Source organism: Callorhinus ursinus, unplaced genomic scaffold (genome assembly GCF_003265705.2).
Source record: "Callorhinus ursinus isolate GAN/ISIS: 27379988/994484 unplaced genomic scaffold, GSC_fseal_2.0 scaffold1, whole genome shotgun sequence".
Lineage (NCBI taxonomy): Eukaryota > Metazoa > Chordata > Mammalia > Carnivora > Otariidae > Callorhinus > Callorhinus ursinus.
The window spans coordinates 37,036,629-37,057,233 of NW_027397063.1; the positions used below are offsets into that span (position 1 = coordinate 37,036,629).

The following is a 20,605-nucleotide window of genomic DNA, read 5'->3' on the forward strand; positions in this document are numbered from 1 at the left end:
AGAGGGAGAAGCAGGCTCCCAAGGAGCAGGGAGCCCGATGCGGGACTGGATCCCAGGACCCCAGGATCATGACCTGAGCCACCCAGGCGCCCAGGAGCAATTTAGTTTTAAAACAAGCAAACAAAAACAAAACACCTGGGGTGAAGGGGCCTCAATGTTTTCTGTTCTAGCCACCAGGGTACAAAAAAAACTAAGAAAATCCATACTACTGTATTAGTGAAATAAGTCAGGCACAGAAGAACAAATACTACATGATACCACTTATATGATCACTATAATATAGCCAAATTCATAGTAGAGTGGAATGGAGGGGGAAACAGGGAGCTTTTAGTCAAAAGTAGTTTGTTTCAGTTATGAAAAATGAGAAATTCCTAGAGTTCTACTGTACAGCATTGTGCCTATAGTTAATAATACTGTACTGTACACTTAAAAATTTACTAAAAAGGCACACTATGTTAAGTGTTCTCAAATAAGAGGGCAGGAGGAAACTTTTGGAGGTTTATGGCATAGATTGTGATAACTGTTTCACGGGTGTTTATCTCCAAACTCATCAGGATGTATACATTAATTATGTAGGGCTTTCTGTATATAAAACAAAAAAAAACTAAGAAATTCCATAGTACTGTATTTAGACTGTCCTTGTTTTTAGCATTCTTAAAGACTATTTGGTTTCCAGATTTCAGTTAAGTCTGTGTAACGACTACAAAATATGTTTAAATCACTTGTTTTTTGATCAGTGTCCTTTTTGTAGGAGGTTCGCAGAGAAGTAGATAATATGGAGTGTGAGAAATTTAAAGAGCTTCTGGGTTAGGGAAAGTTACTCCACACATAGGGGAGCTGAACAAGAAACGGGATGACAGGCCTGCAGGACACCTATGCCCCCACCTTCACTTCTGGGACTCCGCCCCGGGGGTACGTACCCTCTTTTGCAGCCCTGGTGGAGTCTTTGGAGTAGCTGTTTAGCTGAAAGACAGCCCAAGGCACTCTGATACCGCACTTTACCAGGTGTTTTCACACACTCTAGTTCATCAACTTCTTTCAAAAGTCCGAGTACTGTTTTCGCTCACTGGCTGGCGAATAGAAAACAAATCAGTAATACAAAGTAAAAACTGAGCGCAAAGCCAAATGGGTTGCATGCAGCCTGAACTCGTTTGGGCGGGAAACCGGCAGACTACCGCTGGGCCCGAGCTCCGGGCGGGGCCGCGGCCTCTGGCTCCTCCCGGGGGCGGGCTAGCCGGGGGCGGTAGGAGGAGCTGGCGCGCCGCGAGACCAGCAGCCGCACCGGGAGTGCGTCGCACCCGCGACTCTCCCGCGGGGAATGGACTGAGCCGCGCTGGCGGCCAGCGCCGAGTCCGTCCTGCCTTCGCCGGGTCGCGCCACGCCGGGCTCCGGGCGCAGGACAGCGCCTCACCCGTTCCCCGCGGACGGCCCCCAACCGGCAGCCGCACCGGGGAGATGTCTGGCGGCCGGAGGAGGAGCGGCGCCCCCTGGCACACCTTCTCCCGGTTCTTCGCTCCCCGAAGCCCTTCCCGGGACAAGGAAGAGGAAGAGGAGGAGAGGCCGGGGACGAGCCAGCCGCCCGCTCCAGGCCAGGGCGCTGTCAGGTGGGAGCCGCGGGGGACTTCGGGGGGCTCTGCGCGGACTCGCCTGATGGGGGCCCCTAGCCCGACCGCCTGCAGCCAGCGGTTCTGGGGCCAGGCTCCGCTCCGCTCGCCACTTTCTGTTCTCCTTTGCTAAAGTTTCCTCCTCCTCGCCCAGTTCCCGTGCCGCTTCACTCCCTTTTCCGTGGTTAGTTAAATCCGGGTGAAGTTCGTGACCCGCCGCGGGGTGCGTTCCCACCGGGCCCAGCCGGCGCGGCGTTCTTCCTTCCCACCTCCCCCTCCCGGTACGTGATTCCGTTCCCGTTCCACACTGGCGTCTGAGCTCCAAGTTCTGTGGCAGAAGCGAGTCCCCCGGCGTCCTGCCGGCCGTAATGGGAAACAGTTGTGAGCGAGCCGAGCCACCAACACTCGGGAGGGAAAGGTAAAACACTGGAGCGCCACCACCTCAGCTGGTGTTTTGCCATCTTATTTAAATTTACTCAAAATGATTTTTTTTTAAAGAATTGTGATAATGAGTTCCCAAGACTTAGTCAAAATACAAAAACCTTGCTAGTTTTATTTACCATTGCCTGGACATTTAAATGATGCCGCCCTCCTTCCCCCTGTTTCTTTGGAGATATCTCCCTCAAGTTCCCCAACAGATTCCAAAAACCAGGACTCCTCTGTCTTGGTGTCAGCATGGAAAACGTGCCCCTTCTCTATACAGTCTTTGCTTCTTCCTCCACCTGCTGTAAAATCGAATATGTGTGTGTGTGTGTATAGACGGCTCTCGTTAAAATGCCGGTTCCTGACTCTTCAACCATTTTGAGGGAGGAAGAGGGGTCAAATGAAATACATCTTACTGTTTTAAACTTTTGATGAGAAGACAGGCTTATACTCTGCCCTGTTCCAAATTGCACCGGAATTGTGTAATCCGTTTTGATTGGAAGGACGCTCTCTAGAAAGCTGTGTTTTAAAGACTAAGCGGAGGACAGGAGAAAAATGGATAGGAAGCAGAACTGTGTGACTGTGCTGGTGTCATTAGTATTCAGGCCTTGTGATTTGATTCTAGGAGTTTGTGTTCCTCAGTTTCCCTAGTTGTGAAACATTTCCATTATGAATGACTGTTAATACCATATCTTTCCAAGAAAGCACCTGTAATTGGTAAACTTTTCCTGCGAAGCTTCACCTATAGTTGCCCTGTTAAGGGAGAATTTAAAATTCAAAGTTACACGGTAGTTAAAAATAGTTTTGAAGTCTGACAGGGTTCAACCAGAATGTCAGATCTCCTGGTGTGGGCAGACTGCCTGAGGTGCCTGCCATCACTGCAACAACACTAATCATCTTGGATAACATGGAAGCAGTGTTTAAAAGAAATCCCAAGTCGACTCAGCAAAAGTTGGCAACTTGAATCACTGTTAGAAAGGAATAGGCTGGCCAATTTCAGGTTCATAACAGAATTGTGCTGAAACTCTGCCTGCCTTTCTGCCCTAATTTGGCTCTTTAAGACACTTCTCAAATCTAATCTCTCTCTCTCTGGATAACCTCTCTAGCAACTAGCCTCTTGTCTACTTAGCACTTCTCCATTCTCATCTCCAGATAGGGACAGGCTGTGGCGTTTTGACACTGAGAATTTTAACTGTGTTTATATGAACGTTAATTTTGTCCTTATCTTTTTAGAACTTGCCAGCTTAGGGGATAGGAGTAATCCTTTCTGTGGGTGTTTTACCTTTTAAATGAGCTTGAATCTTTCTTTTCAAGAATATAAACACACAAAGCCTTTATTGAAAGTTTAATGAAACAAATGGAAACTCTTAGCAGTACCCAGTGTCCTAGTAACACAACACCCTGGTGTTAACAAGATTGGAAACAGAATTGCGATCTGTCAACTGTGCTCTTATTTCAAATGAAGGGGTATTTTGGCTGTTTCTCTTAAAGGCAGTGAAAACTTGTAGCTGTAATGGGAGCCCAGTTTACCTTTTATACTGGTGACCCCAACAGCAGACATGCAGTGTGGTAGGGATGTAAAGATGACTGAAAAAAAGCTGAAAAGACCCCTTGAAAACAGCAATACTAGTACATTTCATGCATGTATCTAGCACTTAATTTACAAAAGTAGTTTTATGGATATTAGACTTGAGGTTGGGCAAACCTTTTGTGATCAGTGTCCTCATTTTACTGTAAAAAACAGTTAAACTTGCCCAAAGTCACATAGCTACTTTTCAGTCAGTGAACAAGTATTAAGTCGGATGCTGTGCCTACAACTCTGAGGCCCCTTAAGATGTGTTAAGGATTAATATCCACTTTCTGATTTTTTTCAGTGTACTTGAAATGCATTCTCTCAAACTTTAAACTTGTACAGTCTCCTTTTCAACACTGGGAGTGTTGGCTTATATGAATTTTATTATATAACTTATGCATGTACAAATACAAAATGGGACTTCACAGAATTCCTTAAGAACAGAGTGAAAATTAAACATAACCATAAGACCAATAAAGGTCAGTTTTTAAGCATTATCCTGAAAACTCTTTTTTGGCTACCCACAAAATACAAATGTTACCAACTGGGACAAACACAGGGTCTTTGGTGTTGCCATGACTCTACAACTCTGTACTCTGCCATGATTCAGGTTTTCCAATATTTCCTTATTTGAACCATAGGAAAACCTTTGCTTTTATGGTGTGCTCTAAGTTACTTGGGCTTCATTTGGTGTGAACATATCATTTATGCATTGAGTTTGCTGCTATTCTATTCTCATTAACCTTTGGCCGTTAAAAAAGGTCTGTTTACATCAACACTGCAAATTTAAGTGTGGATACTTGAATTGCTTGTTAGTACTCTTCTAGGGTGACTGACCAGATTCAGGAGGTGCTTGTATTTATTTTAGATCATATGGAAATGAAAAATGTAACTGAAGCTTTCATAGGAAACTTGAGAACTCTGCGTTCTCTGGATCCCAATTTGAGAATCACTGCTATAATGTTTAACCCATTTTATGAGCACACAAGGAAAGGACTCATTAGAAGTGGTAGGGGACAGCAGGGAGGGCTTCACAGTTGAGGGAGTTTTACCTGGTTCTTCAAGACGTCGGTAGTATTTTGAGAGAACTTAGCCAGGAACACAAATAGGGAACAGGTATTCTACGCTGAGCAAAGGCCTATAGGAGGTTATGATCTATTGGGGACTATATACATTAGTGGGACAGCGTGAAAGAGGCAGTAAGAAAGATTGGAGCTAGGTCACAAAGGTCTCTAGACAGCATTTGGCTCTCGATTTAAAGTTTAGAGTACTTTTGTGAAAACCTGTTAAATAGACACTACTAGAATGTGAAATTTGGAGGATACCTGCCTATTAATGTTATCCACTTTGAGAAAATGCTCATTTTTGTTTCTTTGCTCTATCACACATGATGGACCTGTTTAAAAGGAGCTCTGTATGACATTTTAACTCAAGATGGGATAGTAAGGTGAGATCAGCATTTATCAAGAGCTAATTGTGCACGTATTGCTGGGCTGGGTACTTTTACTTGCAGCATTTCATTTAAACCTCACCCTTAGACTTGAAGGTTGGTATGCTGATCACTATTCTGACAATTGAAACTGAGGGTGGAGAGTTCCTAATGGTGAACGCTGTTGGCATCTTGGGTGGAACAATTCTTGGTTGAACTGGACTCTGCTGTCCTTTGCAGGACATTTCACATCCATGACCCCACCCACTAATTGCCAGTAGCGTCCTCCAGTAATTGGAATAATCCAAACACCTCCACCCAGGTGGATGGGAGGTAGGATACCACTCCTAGTAGAGAATGATTTACCCCAAATCATGAGAGTAATAAGTTTCAGGGGTGAGATTCGAACCTTGGTTTCTCTGACTCTAAAGGTCTGGGTTTTTTTTCCACACCATCTTGCCCATCCACCCTTCTGAACTATGCTCATTCAAAATACATATGAATATGTAAGCCAACCGGAATTTTTCGTACTTTGTTGCAGAAATGTGGCCCATTTCAGATATACTTTTTTTTTTAACTGTTCCTTTCAGTGTTCTAATATATTGTTATTGATAGAAATGAGGTAAGACAATCACTAGACCAAGGACAGGGGCTGTGTCTTATTCCTCTTGGTGTTCCCTTTACCTAGCTCAGGTGAGGAGTGTATCACTGTTGATAGAGCATTAAAGCACTTATTAGGGTTTTCAGCTACCTTGAATCGGGCATTTAGAGATGTGAGGGATCTTAAAAGGTTTCTGCAGTGTTTGGCTCTCTGTTTAAAGGTCAGAGAATTTTTGCTTGCCACCATGGCTGCGGGTGTTAAATGGGTGGAGCCAGATGCTACTGTCTTGCTGTGCAGGAGATATTCTCATAAAAAGTGTCAGCAGTGCCCCTGATGCATGAGAGCTGCTGGCCTTCAGGTTAAAGGACCAGTGTTGACCACAGCATCAGGTGTGTGAAGAAAGGGAGCTTTGTTCTCTGAATTTTTATGATGATTGTATTTTCATTGATTTGAAAGCACTATAGAAAATAATTGGTAACTAGTTTATTAGCATAGGAGATACCTGTGTGGTCTTGAAAGACCATATCAGCAGTTCATACCCATGGTAATAAAGATGACTGGAAAATTCCAGAAGTCTTCAGCAGTATGTATTTTCCGAGAATCTTGAACTCCCAGGACTGAAAGCACAGAAGCTACTTTTGGAAGTAAAGTAGAAATATAGTTTCAATACCCAAAACAGTCTAGATCTTTCAAGTGAGATTTCTATCTTTGGGGTTTAACAGGGTGTCTGCCAGATGGCTAATTTGGGGATTCTGTTTCTTGGTGATGGCATTCCTTGTAAGCTAACTCAGTTGTACATTCTAAATGTTAAAGTTGCAAGTACCTCACATTGTCCCACAATAAACCTATGTCATTAGAACTTCTAACTGTATTGAAACAATGATAGCATTTTTTTTCCCTCTCAGAGGAAACTATGTAAAGGGATATTAACAAATTTTGTAAGGAGGAAAATAATGTTCCCTTCAAGATAAAATATTTCATTTCCTAACCAGAGTTCTGATGAAACACACTGCAGCCTAGCTATGCCAGAAATGCTGATACAGCTGTGGTAGTGAGAAAACAGGTTGGTGTAAATTTAAACCCAGAAAAATGATCTGGGCTATCTCCTGAAAAGAAAAGATCAGCATGAAATAAAAGCTTAAAACATCATGTATTTGGAGTCTGTTCATTCCATAAATTTGAATGGCTGCCATGTCAAATATGGTATCACGCAGTGGGAATAAAGATGAGTGAATGACCAAAAGTGCTATCGAATAGTTCATAAATTAACGGAGGAGATGAACATGTACATCTCTGTTCTCAAGATGAGCTCGTTATAAGCCCAAAATGTTTGTGGCGTATGTGACTTGTTTGGTTCAGAACATACTTTTTCATGACTATCAAATATTTTATGAGAGCTTTATTTGGGCTTTCAAAATATCTTCCCACATTAACTTTTCTCTGAGCATGGTTTGATTAACATCCTTTGCCAACCCTAATACTGGGGAGATGGTACAGTAACTGGACCAGCAGGGTGAGTGGCAAGTGCTTTTCTTCTATTCCTCTTGCTCTTCCTAGACTCCACAGGTTTGGCAAGTTCTAGATGGAGGCAGAAAAGCACATCCTCTTGGGAATTAACATTTCACGTGAGTGGAGATCCTTATACAAAATAGCTTAATGTTGATAGAGAAACAAGTTGAAACTTTGCGACCAGAAACAACTCATTCTTAATGTTTGGTTGGCAGTTGTGAATGGCCAGCGGTACAGCTCCAGCAGGACTATCCCTCTATGTGTAATCCCTGGGGGTATTTAACTGCAGGTATCCCAAAGCAGTGAAACAACTGTTTGCTTAATTAAGTGGGGTTTTTTGGGTTTTTTTGTTTTTTTTTGCCTGACAGATTGGTGATGACAAAACTAAGTCTTCCTTTATTAAGGCCCGAATCAGACCCAACCCTTGTGCTTGGGACTTTAAATATATACATACACTTAATCCTTAGCAACCTTTGAGAGAGGTATCTTTACACTGTTTTACAGATTATAATTTAAGGCTTGGAGAGGTTGAGTAGTTAATCAGAAGTCTCACAGCCTCTGTGGTAGAGTGAGAGTCAGATTCTCCTTCCTGAACTCAGAGTCTACAGCATTATGTGATTGCTTCCTCTGCTTAACTTAGGAAGACCCTTAAAAGAAAGCTCGGCCTAGAAATGGTTTTGAATGGAAATAAAAAACAATGGCATGCAGCTGGACGTCTGCCCAGATGGTTTGGGTCAGTGCTCTGTACAATAAAGAGTTTTGTGGTCCTGACAGCCGAGAAAAGGAAAACAAATGTATGTATCTATCAAAGGACAGATCTGTATTTAATCACATGAAAAGGGTCAATCTCCTTCAAAAGACCGGCAAACAAAGTATAGCAAAATATCATACTCTACCTAATTGATAAGCAAAACGAGTTAGAGGTGGGTAAACTGGAAGTAGTGACTGGTGGGAGAGTAAACTGGTGTCCAACCTTGGACAGGTTCTCTCAGGATTACATACTCTGATTCAGCACTTCCCCTATAGGAATTCCATCAGATGTAAACAGTTTGCAGACAGGCCTGACGTTTCCTCTGCAAGGCTAGCCATTGCAGTGTTGCTTTAATAGCAAAAGAGGGAATACATTTGTGTCCCATCAAGTGGACTAAGTGATAAATCATGGTCCAGTCATAGAATATTACACAGCTGCCAAAAAGAATGACAAAGCTTTTTATGTACTGATAAGGAAATATCTCCAGGATTCATTAAGAAAAAAAACAAGCTGGAAATCATTGTGTGTAGTATGCTCCTGTTTCTATGTAAACGGGGGTGTGTGAAATAAGTCTGTTATTCTGTGCTGTGTTAACAAGGGGGGATGGGAGTGGCTCAAGAAATGAGGAACAGGAGGGAGACTTTTCATTTTATACCTTTTTATACATAAAAAAAATGTGGATTACCTACTTCAGGGGAAGAAAGACTAGTTTAAGACCTGGTGAATATCTGTGCATAAATGAGCGAAAATCGCGAGAATTGAGGATCCTGACTTGGCAGAGATCTTCCAAAGAATGAACTACATTAACTTGTTCAAATGAGAAAAGTTACAAATAAGGCTGTAAATAAAGTATTTATAATGCAGAGAAATTTGATATTTTGACATTTTCTGTAAGAGTGAGGCTTCTATATTAATCTGTAATGTGAAACTGGGTGGAGTTAAATATCAACTCATTTTTGTGAGCTCACCCATCAGACTCTTTGAATAACGGCATGACCCTGGCATGTCATTAACACTTTCAATCTGTCAAAAATCGAGGCAGGTGGCTCATCTCTCTAAAGTCTCTTCCAGATTTAACATACCAGCCAAAACCCCATGGACTAATAGGTGTGTACAAAATCAGTATGCCTGTATATTAGGAAGACTTTTTTTTTTTACTGGAAAAGTCATGTATGAAAACTTCATGTTTACCAAGAATTCATTTAGTACCCCTTGTACTAGTGCTAGGCTCAGCGAATCCAACAGTGAACACGCTGCAACATGGTCTTTGGCTCAAAGCATACATGCAGTTTTCTGGAGAAGGCAGACATAGCACAAATCTTCCTTCCCTTAAAATAAGTACTCAGGTGACACTCGGCTGTAGGAGCATTTAACAGGTGTGGGCCCATTCTTGACACAATTTTTAGAGGAAACTTTAAGATTTAAGAGAGAGAGCATGCCCACACACATGCGCGTGCACACACACACACATACACACACACGTGCAGGGGCAGAGAGGGAGAGGAACACAAGCAGACTTCCCGCTGAGCCCAGAACCCACTCTGGGGTTCCCCCTCACCACCCTGAGATCATGACCTGAGCCTAAACAAAAGTCAGTCACTGACCTAACCTCCTGAGCCACTCCGGGCTCCCCTAGTGGAAACTTTTATTTTGCTTAATCTGTTCCTTCTGGTATTTTTGTACATGTGCCTAAACAATGTCTTACTGTTCTTTCTTGATTTATAAGCTTTAGATAACTTACACTGACTTCTCGTTATGGTAGGTGAGGACTTAGCTATTTTATACCTTTTCCCACTTACCTTTACTCACCCAGCCAATATAATTGTTATAAGTTTGGAATTAAAAGCCAATCTTTAGATTCTTATGAAATACAATTTTGGTTTCATTAACACAACACACTAGCTTCTCTGTTTTATGACAAGTAGCACAGATGGCAATGCGAGAAATGATGTGGAAATGGCGTTCGAGTGCCCTCACAAATAGTAGTTTCATGTAATTTCTAAAGACATATGTTAGAAATTTGTGCTTTATTCTTTGTATTAAATTTATACAAAGCATGGATACCACCTTAGTGGCAGATGATTTTTTATAATTGCCATGCTTCTTATGACAAAATGAAATAATGAGTTTTCTATTTTATTAACTGGGACAGGTTAGGTGAGATGTAAATTCTCAGCCTTTTATTGTCTTGTCATCACCGAGGAGTATACCCTGGCTGGAGGGGTGGCATTGTGCTCTATTAGTCTAAACTGGAAATGTGTACTGTAATTTTTATGATTTCATTGTTCTGGGAAGGCAAATAAGGATCTCATTAGCAGTATTGTATATATTATGATACAAAGGAATTACCATTATGTAATTGTAGTATTAGTATTTTGTAATTTGTCTATTCTAAATTCATTTCCACTAACTTGCATTTGTTTGCTTTTTGAAATCAACTACAATACTTTGTATTTTTTGTCCTTTTAATAGAAATATAGGCTTTTGTAAAACAGGTCTGAAATTATAAAATCAAAAAGAAAGTACAACTCATAACCCTACCCACTCAGACAAATACTATTCTTTTAGACCATTTCCTATGTGCGTTTCCATATATATGTACACATATTTTTTACAAAAAGTGAAAGTTCTCTTCAAGATTTTGAACATTTTTTTTCACTCAACAAGGATGCTTTAACATTTTCTACAATAGTATATATTTATACAAATTATAAAAATTCTAAATTTAGTCTTTTAAAAAAAGTCATCAATTTTCAGAATTCAGTTTGAATATCTAAATGTGCCTCTGCTTGTATAGGGTTTGCATTCGAATGGGAGAGAGTAGAAAATTAACAAATTCTATAATATATAATGTGCCCTTAAGTACAATAAAGCATGGTGAGGGAATGGGACATGATAGAGATAATGAGTGTGGAGTAAGGTGTAGATAGAATGGTCATGAAAGGCCCCCCCTTTTTTTTTTGCATAACATTTGAACAAAGACCTGGATGATACTTGGGAGTGGGACAGAAATCTGAGAAAAGAACTTTCCAGACAGAAGGAACAGCCAGTTCCAGGGCCCTGGGGCAGGCTCATGTTGGCACAGATGCCAGAGTGAGCAGAGACAACAGAATGGAAGGGAGAGCGGCTGTCAATGACACGAGGAAGGGAGTCGGGGACCAGAGGAGGTAGGCCAAGGTAGGGAGTTGAGATGTTTACTTTTTGAAAATATTTGGGTGCAAGTTTGTGTGTGTGTGTGTGTGTGTGTGTGTGTGTGTGTGTGTGTGTTTATATATTCTCACAAAGATTGTTGGTTTATTGATGTCTGGAAGAATTTGCAGTGAGAAGGAATTTGAGTTGGAGGTTGGAAGTGAGGTCAGCCTTGGTCGGGCTCTGGGAAGGCACAGTCTCGTCTGCCCTTGGATCTCCAGTGCCCCTTCCTTAGGACAATTTGATGAATACTGCATGAATGGGTGCCCATTTTAGAGGGCAGCCAGAACACTGTTTTGAGTTCATGTCACAGCAAAAGATTGAGGATGTTGATTCATGTGAGGTAGGTCATAAATGTTCAGAATCTGAAGGGTATGGGGTAGAGGACTTTGGGAGAGGAGAGCAGTTACTGGTGTCACCTATCAACAGCTCAGGTACACATCAAACATAGCAACGTTCTCTCTAGCCTGTGATTGAACTGCAATTATGGGTCTTGTTTTGGGGGCATGGGATGGGGGACAGGAAGTAAATCAGCTTCCAAGTGGATACATAAATTACAGGAGAAGGCTGACATGATGGGGGAAGGACTGTCAGAAGAGTCTAAAATCGCAAAGCAACAGAGCTTCATAATCCTGTCTATTATCTTTCCTCCCTTCTCCCAGTTTTTCTCCAAAGAGTTCTGAAATTCAAATGCCAGATGTTTGAGCTAAAATACATGCTGTTCGACTGCCTTAAAATTGCAGCTCTTAGTTGCCTTTTAATTTAAAGCCCAGAAATAGTGCCATAACCACCTGTTTTATATTCTGTTAATGGTCACTTAAAAAATACAAGTACTAGTCTACTGCTGGCAGTCACTGTTTATGAATGGACCGTTTTCCAGATGGCTGTTTATAAATCGTCAGTGTGGAACTCTGTCCCCATAGAAGCAGGGTTGGAAGCAGGCCACTCTAGGCCCATGCACAGAAGTCAGTTTAATCCATAACATGCCTGCAGAATAATATTGAACAAAGAGAGCCTCTAGGCTTGTCGTGTGAAGCTGTGTTTGTAAGAAAAAATTCCAAGGTAGTGTAGATGCCCCCAAAGCAGCAGCAGACCCTTTGAAAGTTTGTGGGGATAAAAGCCCATACTGTATTTAAGGACCCAAGTGCGGGCTGAGAGGGTGGAGTCTCAGGGAATACAGGACAGGCCCGGAGGTGGCCTCAGTAGGTTGGAAATAAGGACTGTACAAGTTTCTGTCTCTTTCTCAGAATGTCCTGGTATTAGTGTTGATACTGAGTTGGTTTCTTGGTCAGAGTCTCTCTGTTCCTTCACCGTATAAAACTTCAAGGTTAGTCTACCTGTTTCCTTTTCCATTCTCCCTACCACTGGAGGATCATATGGGATTTTAGATCTGGCAGAGAGCTGGTCTGATGCTTTCATTTTTCATATTTGAAAAATTGGATCCAGAAAGGTGCATTTTGAGTGAAGTGACCTTTGTCCCTAAGGTAGGGACAATTTATTAATTTATTGTTTATTAATCTATTTCTGTCCCTGAAATAGACAAAAGTCCATTTTGCAAAACACTTCGCTGCTAATGACAACAAGAAAGGCTGTGGATAGGTAAAAGACCCCTTCTTGTTCTATATTATTCATTTAGTTCTCCATGGTAAAGCCACACCTGGAGGACTGAGTATGATTTGATCACATTTCAGAGGAAGGCCAGATTCTGGCTGCTTCTAGAGTTTCATCAAAGGAATGGTGTCAAGTAGGCTCTGAGGTGAGGAACAACATGCCAGGCAGGAGGCCTGATGGCGTCTGGTGGAGAGGGTGATGCTGTTTAGCAGACCAGAAGAGTTTTAGGTTAGTGGTGGAAGAGAAAACAATGGATATGCCTTGACTCTCTTTCCCTGTCCTCAGTGCTGCTGGTTCCTCTATTGTAGACCATACTTCATACAGTGGAAGTGAAAATCAGAGTGGGAAGATGATTTCAGGCCACGCCAGGCTGAGTGGGATGAAGAGGATGGAGAGAAGGGAAATTCTTCATTTCTCTAGGGACAGTGGCAGGTCCCCGTGGACAGTGAATCTGGGGGACTGGTCAGATGTATACGGTGTTCCCAAATTGGGACTATGTTTTATTAAGTGGCTTTGTGTTTAGAGATGGTCAGAATTACTGCCAGTGATGTCTCTAGCACCAAACATTGCCTCCTTTCTAAAAATGGCAAGAAATAATAGACTTCTGCATCTGTAGAGAATGGGCAAGCCTCCAGAAGACAGTTATGAAAGCTGTATTCAGTTCTTTAACATTTCCAGATTTTTCTGATCCAGCCCCAGGAATGATGTGTGAGAGAAAAGGCAGAGTAAGAGGCAATGCCCAGCAGCTGTGCTCCAGGAAGGGGAGGAGTGGACAGCCTTACTCTCCCTCACTGTGTCTCCACCCTGTCCTCCTAGTCTGTGTGCTGTCCCTGCATGTCTATCTGTTGACCATCTAGGAAGTTGCATTCTTACCATGTGAGGAACTGAATCTGGGAGAGGGCCAGCAGCATCCCTTGTGCTTCAGTCTGTGGTATACACCGAAAGAGGGTTTTTTTTTTTTTTCCCTTGTTGGTCCCACTGTGGACTTGCGATGCTCAGCATACTCATTAGGGCAACAGCTTTTTGCTGGGGCCAGGAGCTCTGCAGGGCCTGGGTGTTGGAAAACTAGTAATGTTTTACATGACTGAGTTTTCTACATAATGGATACCTACCCTTTATCAACACTTAACAAATTTAAATAATATTAAGTGGAGATCTCTCAGACTAGATCATTCTCTTCCTTATACAACTCTCAGTTGTTGGCTTCTGCTGAACAGAAGGCTCTCAGACCATTGTTTATCAAGAGTATAGTTAGAGAAAAAAAAGTGTGCGGTCAGAGGGCCACCTGCTTCAGAACAACCCTGGGAAGGGGGAGTCGGTTATTGAAATGCATATTCCTAAGACCCAACTGGAATACTTGACAATTAGGCACATACATTTGCTTTATAAATATGCTTTATAATATGATTGCCCAGCTGATTGTGGTGCATCTATGTAGGGATTCTGAAGGAGAGAGGGCAAGGATTTCATGTGGTGTGTTGACTGCACCCTAGCACCAAGAACAGTGCCTGGCACTTAAAGGGGACTTAAAAACAGAGGGGGCAGTACTTACCCGGTGAGTGAGTGAGTTCTTGTGCCTAGTTTTCTTAATTGCTATGGGTTGGAGAACCTTGTTATTATTTAATAAAAAATAAGAGTATAAGATACATTGAGAGGATAGGGGCTTTTCTCTTTGTAAATTATTTGAACTCTAAAATGTTAATGTGCTCCATTTTTTTCTTGGCCCAGAGGTTTTAGTTTGTCTGGAAAGTAAACGGTTAGTAGCTACACACTGGATTCCTGGTTTTCAGGTAGGGTCTAAATAAGTTGCTTCAAAAATGAGGAACTTCAGTGTTACTTTGACCTTGATATTTATCTGGGCTGTTTTGAAGGATTAATTTCCAGAGTTCTGGTAGCTAAGATGAGACTATTTAGAAATGCAAGGTATTCGTACTTGCCTATGTGTGGTTATGATTCCTGTCCCTCACCCCCAGCCATGAGCAAAATGTGTGCTTTCTAAAAATACTGCTATTGAACTATTCCCAAGTCTCAAAGCGGGTTAAATTGTGAAAGAACAATAACAGATTGTCAACTTTCATAAGGTTTGAGATCATCTGAATTTGAACATGTTTCTCTTTCCCTCATATATTAAAGAGTCTGAGAATACTATTTCAAGCCTTTTGAGTCTTTTCTGTTTTTTTTTTAACTAAGCAGACATCTAAGTCCAGTGTTTTCAGTATTTTCATCTACTCTGTTTTTGTGTGTGTTTTGCATTGCATTGTTCCCAAAGGAACACCTTTTTGATTAAGCAGGCACAAATGGAGAACCTGATATATATATTTTTTTAATTTAACAAATATTTGAGCACCAGGCACAGTGCTCAGCTCTGGGATACAGACATGAATGATACCATTTCTGAAAACAAATTCTAGTTAGATAGCTTGATGTTATGGTAAAGAGCAGAAATGTATGAGTGGTATCACTGGGTTCAATAAGAACCCCCCCAAAAAACAAAGATTAAGCTAGGACTAAATTGTAGGGCGCCTGGGTGGCTCAGTCGTTAAGCGTCTGCCTTCGGCTCAGGTCATGATCCCAGGGTCCTGGGATCGAGTCCCACATCAGGCTCCCTGCTCAGCAGGAAGCCTGCTTCTCCCTCTCCCACTCCCCCTGCTTGTGTTCCTGCTCTCGCTGTCTCTCTCTGTCCAATAAATAAATAAAATCTTTAAAAAAAAAAAAAAAGCTAGGACTAAATTGTAAAGGATTAAGAGTTGGGCAAGATGTCGAAGGATGTTGCAGGCAGGCAAAAGAAAGTGGTTTGTTGGCATATTCTGAGAATGTGAAGTGGTTCTATGTGGCAGGTGTATCTGGGGTCACGTGAATAACTTTCTATATCCTAAGGACTCTTCATTTTATTCATAAACTGATAGAGATTTACTGAAGGGATTTTTAAACTGGAAAGTGGGATCAGATTAACAATCATTTTGACGGGAAGAAAGGGTTGAAACAGAGCAATTCTGAAGATGCCAGAGATCAATTAAGAAGGACTCTTTGGTAAACTAGAAAAGAGGTAGGGAAAGCTTTAATTGAAACTAGATTTTTATAGCTAAGCCAGAATTTTTAAAATGTGTTGTTTACTTTAGAACTCAATACATTTTCAAATTTTGGTTTAGCAGTAAGATTCATGAGACTTAAATATAGGCTGTAAGTTTTAGAAAGTTTTATGAAGTGTCAAATATTCTTTTGTTTTCAGCTTTAAATTCTTCAGTTGTTTGCTCAATATGGAATTCTTGTGTACCGACGTACAACTATATTTTTCTGGCATATTTGTGTGTGTTTGTAGAGTGAATATAATTATAGCTAATTGAAAATACTGATATCTTTGTTAATCCCATGAACCTGGAGCTACATTTTCTAAGAGGTTTTGTATTGGAAAGGAAACTTTTACCATTTTCATTTCCATTCTCGCTAAGGCAGTAAGTTTACAGAAAGCGCTGTAAACACTCTTAAGTAGAATTTCAGGAATCTTGAACAAGAACTAGGAGACAAAATATTTGTATGTTTAGTTTTTAGGTGGGCCATTCAAAATAGGTTGTAGTTAGAGAATATACTTATAAAATCATTAAGATCAGTATTATCCTTGAATATACTCCAAATCCTTATAATGTGCTCTTTTTTACATGTATTTTGCCGGTCTCCCTCTTTTTTTTTTTTTGTTTGTTTGTTTTTGAATTGAGCTTAAATAGACCAGTCTTGACATTTAATTAAAACGAATTGTAAACAAATGTGACAAAATCTAAAATAGAAAATGAAGATAAGAACCCACTCACTTTTAAAGTAGCAGTGTTAGAGACATTCTTATTTTATAGATATATAGATGTATTTGGTTACAATTCTGAATTGTACAGTATTTTCCATTTCTGTCCCTGATCTTTCGCATGGAATTTTCATGTGTTAAGCACACACAGCTCATGTGTTCAACTTCTTTACTTGGTTGCTTTTCCTATTGACATTCAAAAGGCTTATGAGTATGACTGTGTCTTCTGGGTCTGTGTATTTCTGCATAGAGTCTGAGACTTAATGAAATCTTAATTTCATTGTCTTTTCCACATGTTTATGATCTTTCTTTCTGTGTTTTTACCATTACCATTTGTTCCCTGGATAGTCTACATAATTGCACTGGGCTTTATGGATAGAAAACTTAAAAATAGCCTAAATCATGTCTTCTGTTTATATCCTGTCTAATCTGAGCTATTGAGACCACTCCTTTTCATTCACTCTGCCACCAGCCACCATGATTCTCTGCATTTTCCCACTCTCAATCATTCGCCTGCTTTATGCTTGTCCCCTGGCTAAGGGCTTCCCAGTGCTAGTAGGACAAAGATCAAGTTCTGAAACGGGTCAGGCAGGTTCTCCATAGTCTGGCATGCACTACCTCTGGTATCATTCTCACATCTAGCAAGTTGTTGTGCTCCAGTCTTAGATTAAAACAAACAAAACATGGTTTCCTGAAAATGCTATATTCTCTGTTACCGCCTCCTTTGTACCTCCTCTGTGGGCACTTTACTGAGGAGGCAGAATTGCTATTCCTTCCTTCCTCTGTGCTCCATAGTATTTTGTTCATTTAGCAGCTGTAACTTTTCTCAAACTGTATTCTTAGTTTGTGTATCAGTCTCCCCTACTAGACTGAGTTTTACAAAGACCCTGACCTACTTGTTCTTACATCCTCAAGGCCAAGGGCGATCCCTGGAGCATGGCAGACAGTCATGATAATCTTTAGTGGGGAGCTGTTCAGTTTGTCTAGCATTACAAAAGTATGACAACAAGATAATGTATAAACATAGAAATATAAAATTTTGTCTTTGAAATGTATGTGTGCCTAATAGGAAGCATAGTTTACTATGACATCTCATAAGGCATCTGTGAAGGTATTCTATACAAGACAATTAAAGGTGACAGTCTGGAAAATCAGGTTCTTAAGGTGCCATCTGGGACACATTTGGGGCTAGATAAGCCTGCATCTACGTTTGAGTATTCCCAAAGTTCACTAGATGATCCTGTATGTTGATAAAGACTTGCTGAGGAGAAGTATATTCTATTCGTATAGTACTCACTATGGGTCTTAAAAAAAGATCAGGCTATGGAGAATCTTAATATAAATAAAATCATAGAGTGTTAGTCATTTCCAAGATTGTGATAGTTGTACACTGTTGCTTTGTTCAGGTGCATCATCGCTGTGATGCTGATTATCAGCATAAGAAAATGTAGCACATAATAGGCTCACAAAAATTTCTGAGGCCTGGGTGAGTATTTTTGAATGTGTTTTCAAGTATAGAGATTCAAATCAACATATTCTTTTATATTTTGTACATGAATCTTTTGAGAATTGCATATAAAAGACCTTGCAATTTTTACTTTAAACTCAAACTGATTTTAGTAATTCTTTTAATTTTAAAGAAACTGGTTTTTATTTTTCAGTGTTGAAAATGAGCCCGTGAGCACAAGTCAGAAAAAGGATAATGTACTTTCATCAGAAGCAGTAAAGGTATAGTTCTAAATTAATATTTTATATTAAGCAAATATTTCTCTTAATTTCTGTTCCTACTTCTTTTAGATTCTGTCATTTTACATTTCAAAAACAGTGCTACATTATTTATGTGGAAATCCAGCCCAGCTCTGTTGGATGTATAGTATTTAGGTGGGATGCGGTGAGGGGAGAGGGGCACTGGGGAGAGTTTGAGAGTGGGGTGTTCTTATCCCAGCTTTGCCACTAACGAGCTGTGGGGCCTTCGGCTGATGTATTGAATGTCTTTGTCCTTAGTTTTCTAATCTGTGAATTGGATTGCCTGACTTCCATAGTTTCTTTTCCCTAGGATGTTCTTTATGTTGTGTTTTCTCAAATGCTGCTGACATTTAATAGTGCTTTTGGAAGCTAAGAACATGTTCTTACATGTTCTTAGCGTGTGATGGATATTTTTGGTCAGCTCACATATGAACTGGATTTCCTTGCTTCTACAGGACAAGCATGAAAAGTGTATAAGCTACACACCTCCCTAGGTAGTTACTGATAAGTATGGTTAAAAATCCTTGAAAATTGGGGTGCCTGTGTAGCTCAGCTCAGCATCCATCTCTTGATTTTGGCACAGGTCATGATCTGAAGATCCTAGGATGGAGCCCTGCATCAGGCTCCCTACTCAGTGGGGGGGTCTGCTTGAGGATTCTCTTTCTCTCCCTCTGCACCTCCTCCTGCTTGCTTTCTCTCTCTCTCTCTCCCCCCCCTCCAAAATAAATAAATGTGTTGTTTTTTTTTTAAGATTTTATTTATTTATTTGACAGAGACACAGCGAGAGAGGAAACACAAGCAGAGGGAGAGGGAGAAGCAGGCTTCCCACGGAGCAGGGAGCCTGATGGAGGGCTTGATCCCAGGACCCTGGGACCATGACCTGAGCCAAAGGCAGACGCCCAATGACTGAGCCACCCAGGCACCCCTAAAATAAATAAATGTTTAAGAAAAATCCTTGAAAATCACTGAACCTTGTAACATTTCTTTTTACTCATAAGTGATTTTCTAGAACCTGAATATTTGTGTTGTTCAGTGATGTGATGCCAGGTATGTGATCGAGCTTTTGTAGCTGTCCCACAGTCATGGAGTTTTGTCTCATCAATTTTCTTTTCACATGATTTGTGACAATCCGTAAAGCAGAATGCTTGTGCTTTCCATGGATTTCAGAGTAAATTAGCTCGGTCAATGGAGGGACCATAAAGTCATCTGAATTCTTCATTACTGATAAGAGGATTTTAAACATTATATAAGGTCCAAAGGCATTAGATATGGTGACGATAAAGCTGTTTTCATTGTTCCCCCATCATAATAAACAATATAAATATTTTTGGAGAGAAAATATCAGGATCTGATTTTTTTTTTTTTTAACTTTATCGAAAGAAAAAAATCAGGATCACCTTGCTTTCCTTATCTGTCTTCATTCTTTTGCGAGTTTGGCTATTAAATCCTGCTTTCAGGGACACCTGGGTTGCTCACTCGTTTAAGCATCTGCCTTCAGCTCAGGTCGTGATCTGAGAGTCCTGGGATCAAGCCCTGCGTCAAGTTCCCTGCTCAGCGGGGAGTCTGCTTCTCCCTCTCCCCATGTCCCCCATGCTCTCTCTCAAGTAAATAAATAAAATTTTTTTAAAAAATCCTGCTTTCAGGTTTTACAACATTTCTACGTACTCTTTTCCTATCAACTCAGCCAACTGTTAGCCAGCCTACTGGTTTACCACTGCAAGGGCTCTGTAGCTTACTTCTTCTCTTCCTTCAGTTTTTGCATGTCTTTGGTTGCCTTAACTTCAAGACTTCTAATGGTATATATGCAGCCTTGCTCTTGAGTTGTTTTATAGGAAGTACTTTCTTTTGAGATCTCCAACTTCGAAGTGTCTTTGACTGCTAACTCCTTCACTCCATCTCCTAATCCCTCACTGCCTCCGTACCTGTTTTGACCTTCACCAAACATTTCTGCTCTCCTTGCTGCCTTCCCCTCTCTTAGAGGCTCCACTTGTTTCCCCACTTGACCTGTAATTGATACTGTACTACTTCAGCTATAATCTCACTCAAAAAAAAAAAAAAAAAAACACAAAAAACAAAAACAAAACCTTCAGCCTTCAGACTTGGCCTTTCCTGTAGTCCTACTTTGTACCTGCAGAGGTTTGTTCCAGAAAGTCACACATTTGTAGATGCGGTGAATATGTACATTGGGCAGATACATTGGCTGGGCCTCCATGGTTAGTCTTTTCTATCCATTCTTAATATCTTGATTTGAGTGCCCAGGATAATTTCAATTTGGGATCTGGGTCCCCAAGTAGATATGGCTCATAGTCATGAGATTGTTTCTCTTAGGATTTGAGGCCCGTTAGATTACTTATACATGGGCAGTGCAGTTAGAGA

At 40.9% G+C, this 20,605-nt stretch overlaps 1 protein-coding gene and 1 long non-coding RNA gene across 3 annotated transcripts in view; one reads left to right on the top strand and one right to left on the bottom strand.

The window, feature by feature from the left end:
- LOC141372662 (uncharacterized) overlaps nucleotides 1-1,858 on the bottom strand; it is a 3,679-nt gene extending 1,821 nt beyond the window's left edge. The window contains exons 1-2 of one of the 2 annotated variants that reach the window (XR_012378057.1): nucleotides 1,648-1,858; nucleotides 921-1,066 (exon numbers count right to left, since the gene is read on the bottom strand). This is a non-coding gene — a long non-coding RNA (uncharacterized lncRNA). Of the gene's footprint in view, nucleotides 1-920; nucleotides 1,071-1,647 lie in introns of both variants that reach the window. The other variant, XR_012378058.1, reaches the window with a different exon arrangement.
- Nucleotides 1,165-20,605, top strand: part of CRYBG3 (crystallin beta-gamma domain containing 3) — a 105,053-nt gene continuing 85,612 nt past the window's right edge. The window contains exons 1-2 of the mRNA XM_025873208.2: nucleotides 1,165-1,604; nucleotides 18,145-18,211. Of these exons, the coding sequence (XP_025728993.1) occupies nucleotides 1,456-1,604; nucleotides 18,145-18,211 (216 nt within the window). The 5' untranslated portion in view covers nucleotides 1,165-1,455. The remainder of the gene's footprint in view (nucleotides 1,605-18,144; nucleotides 18,212-20,605) is intronic.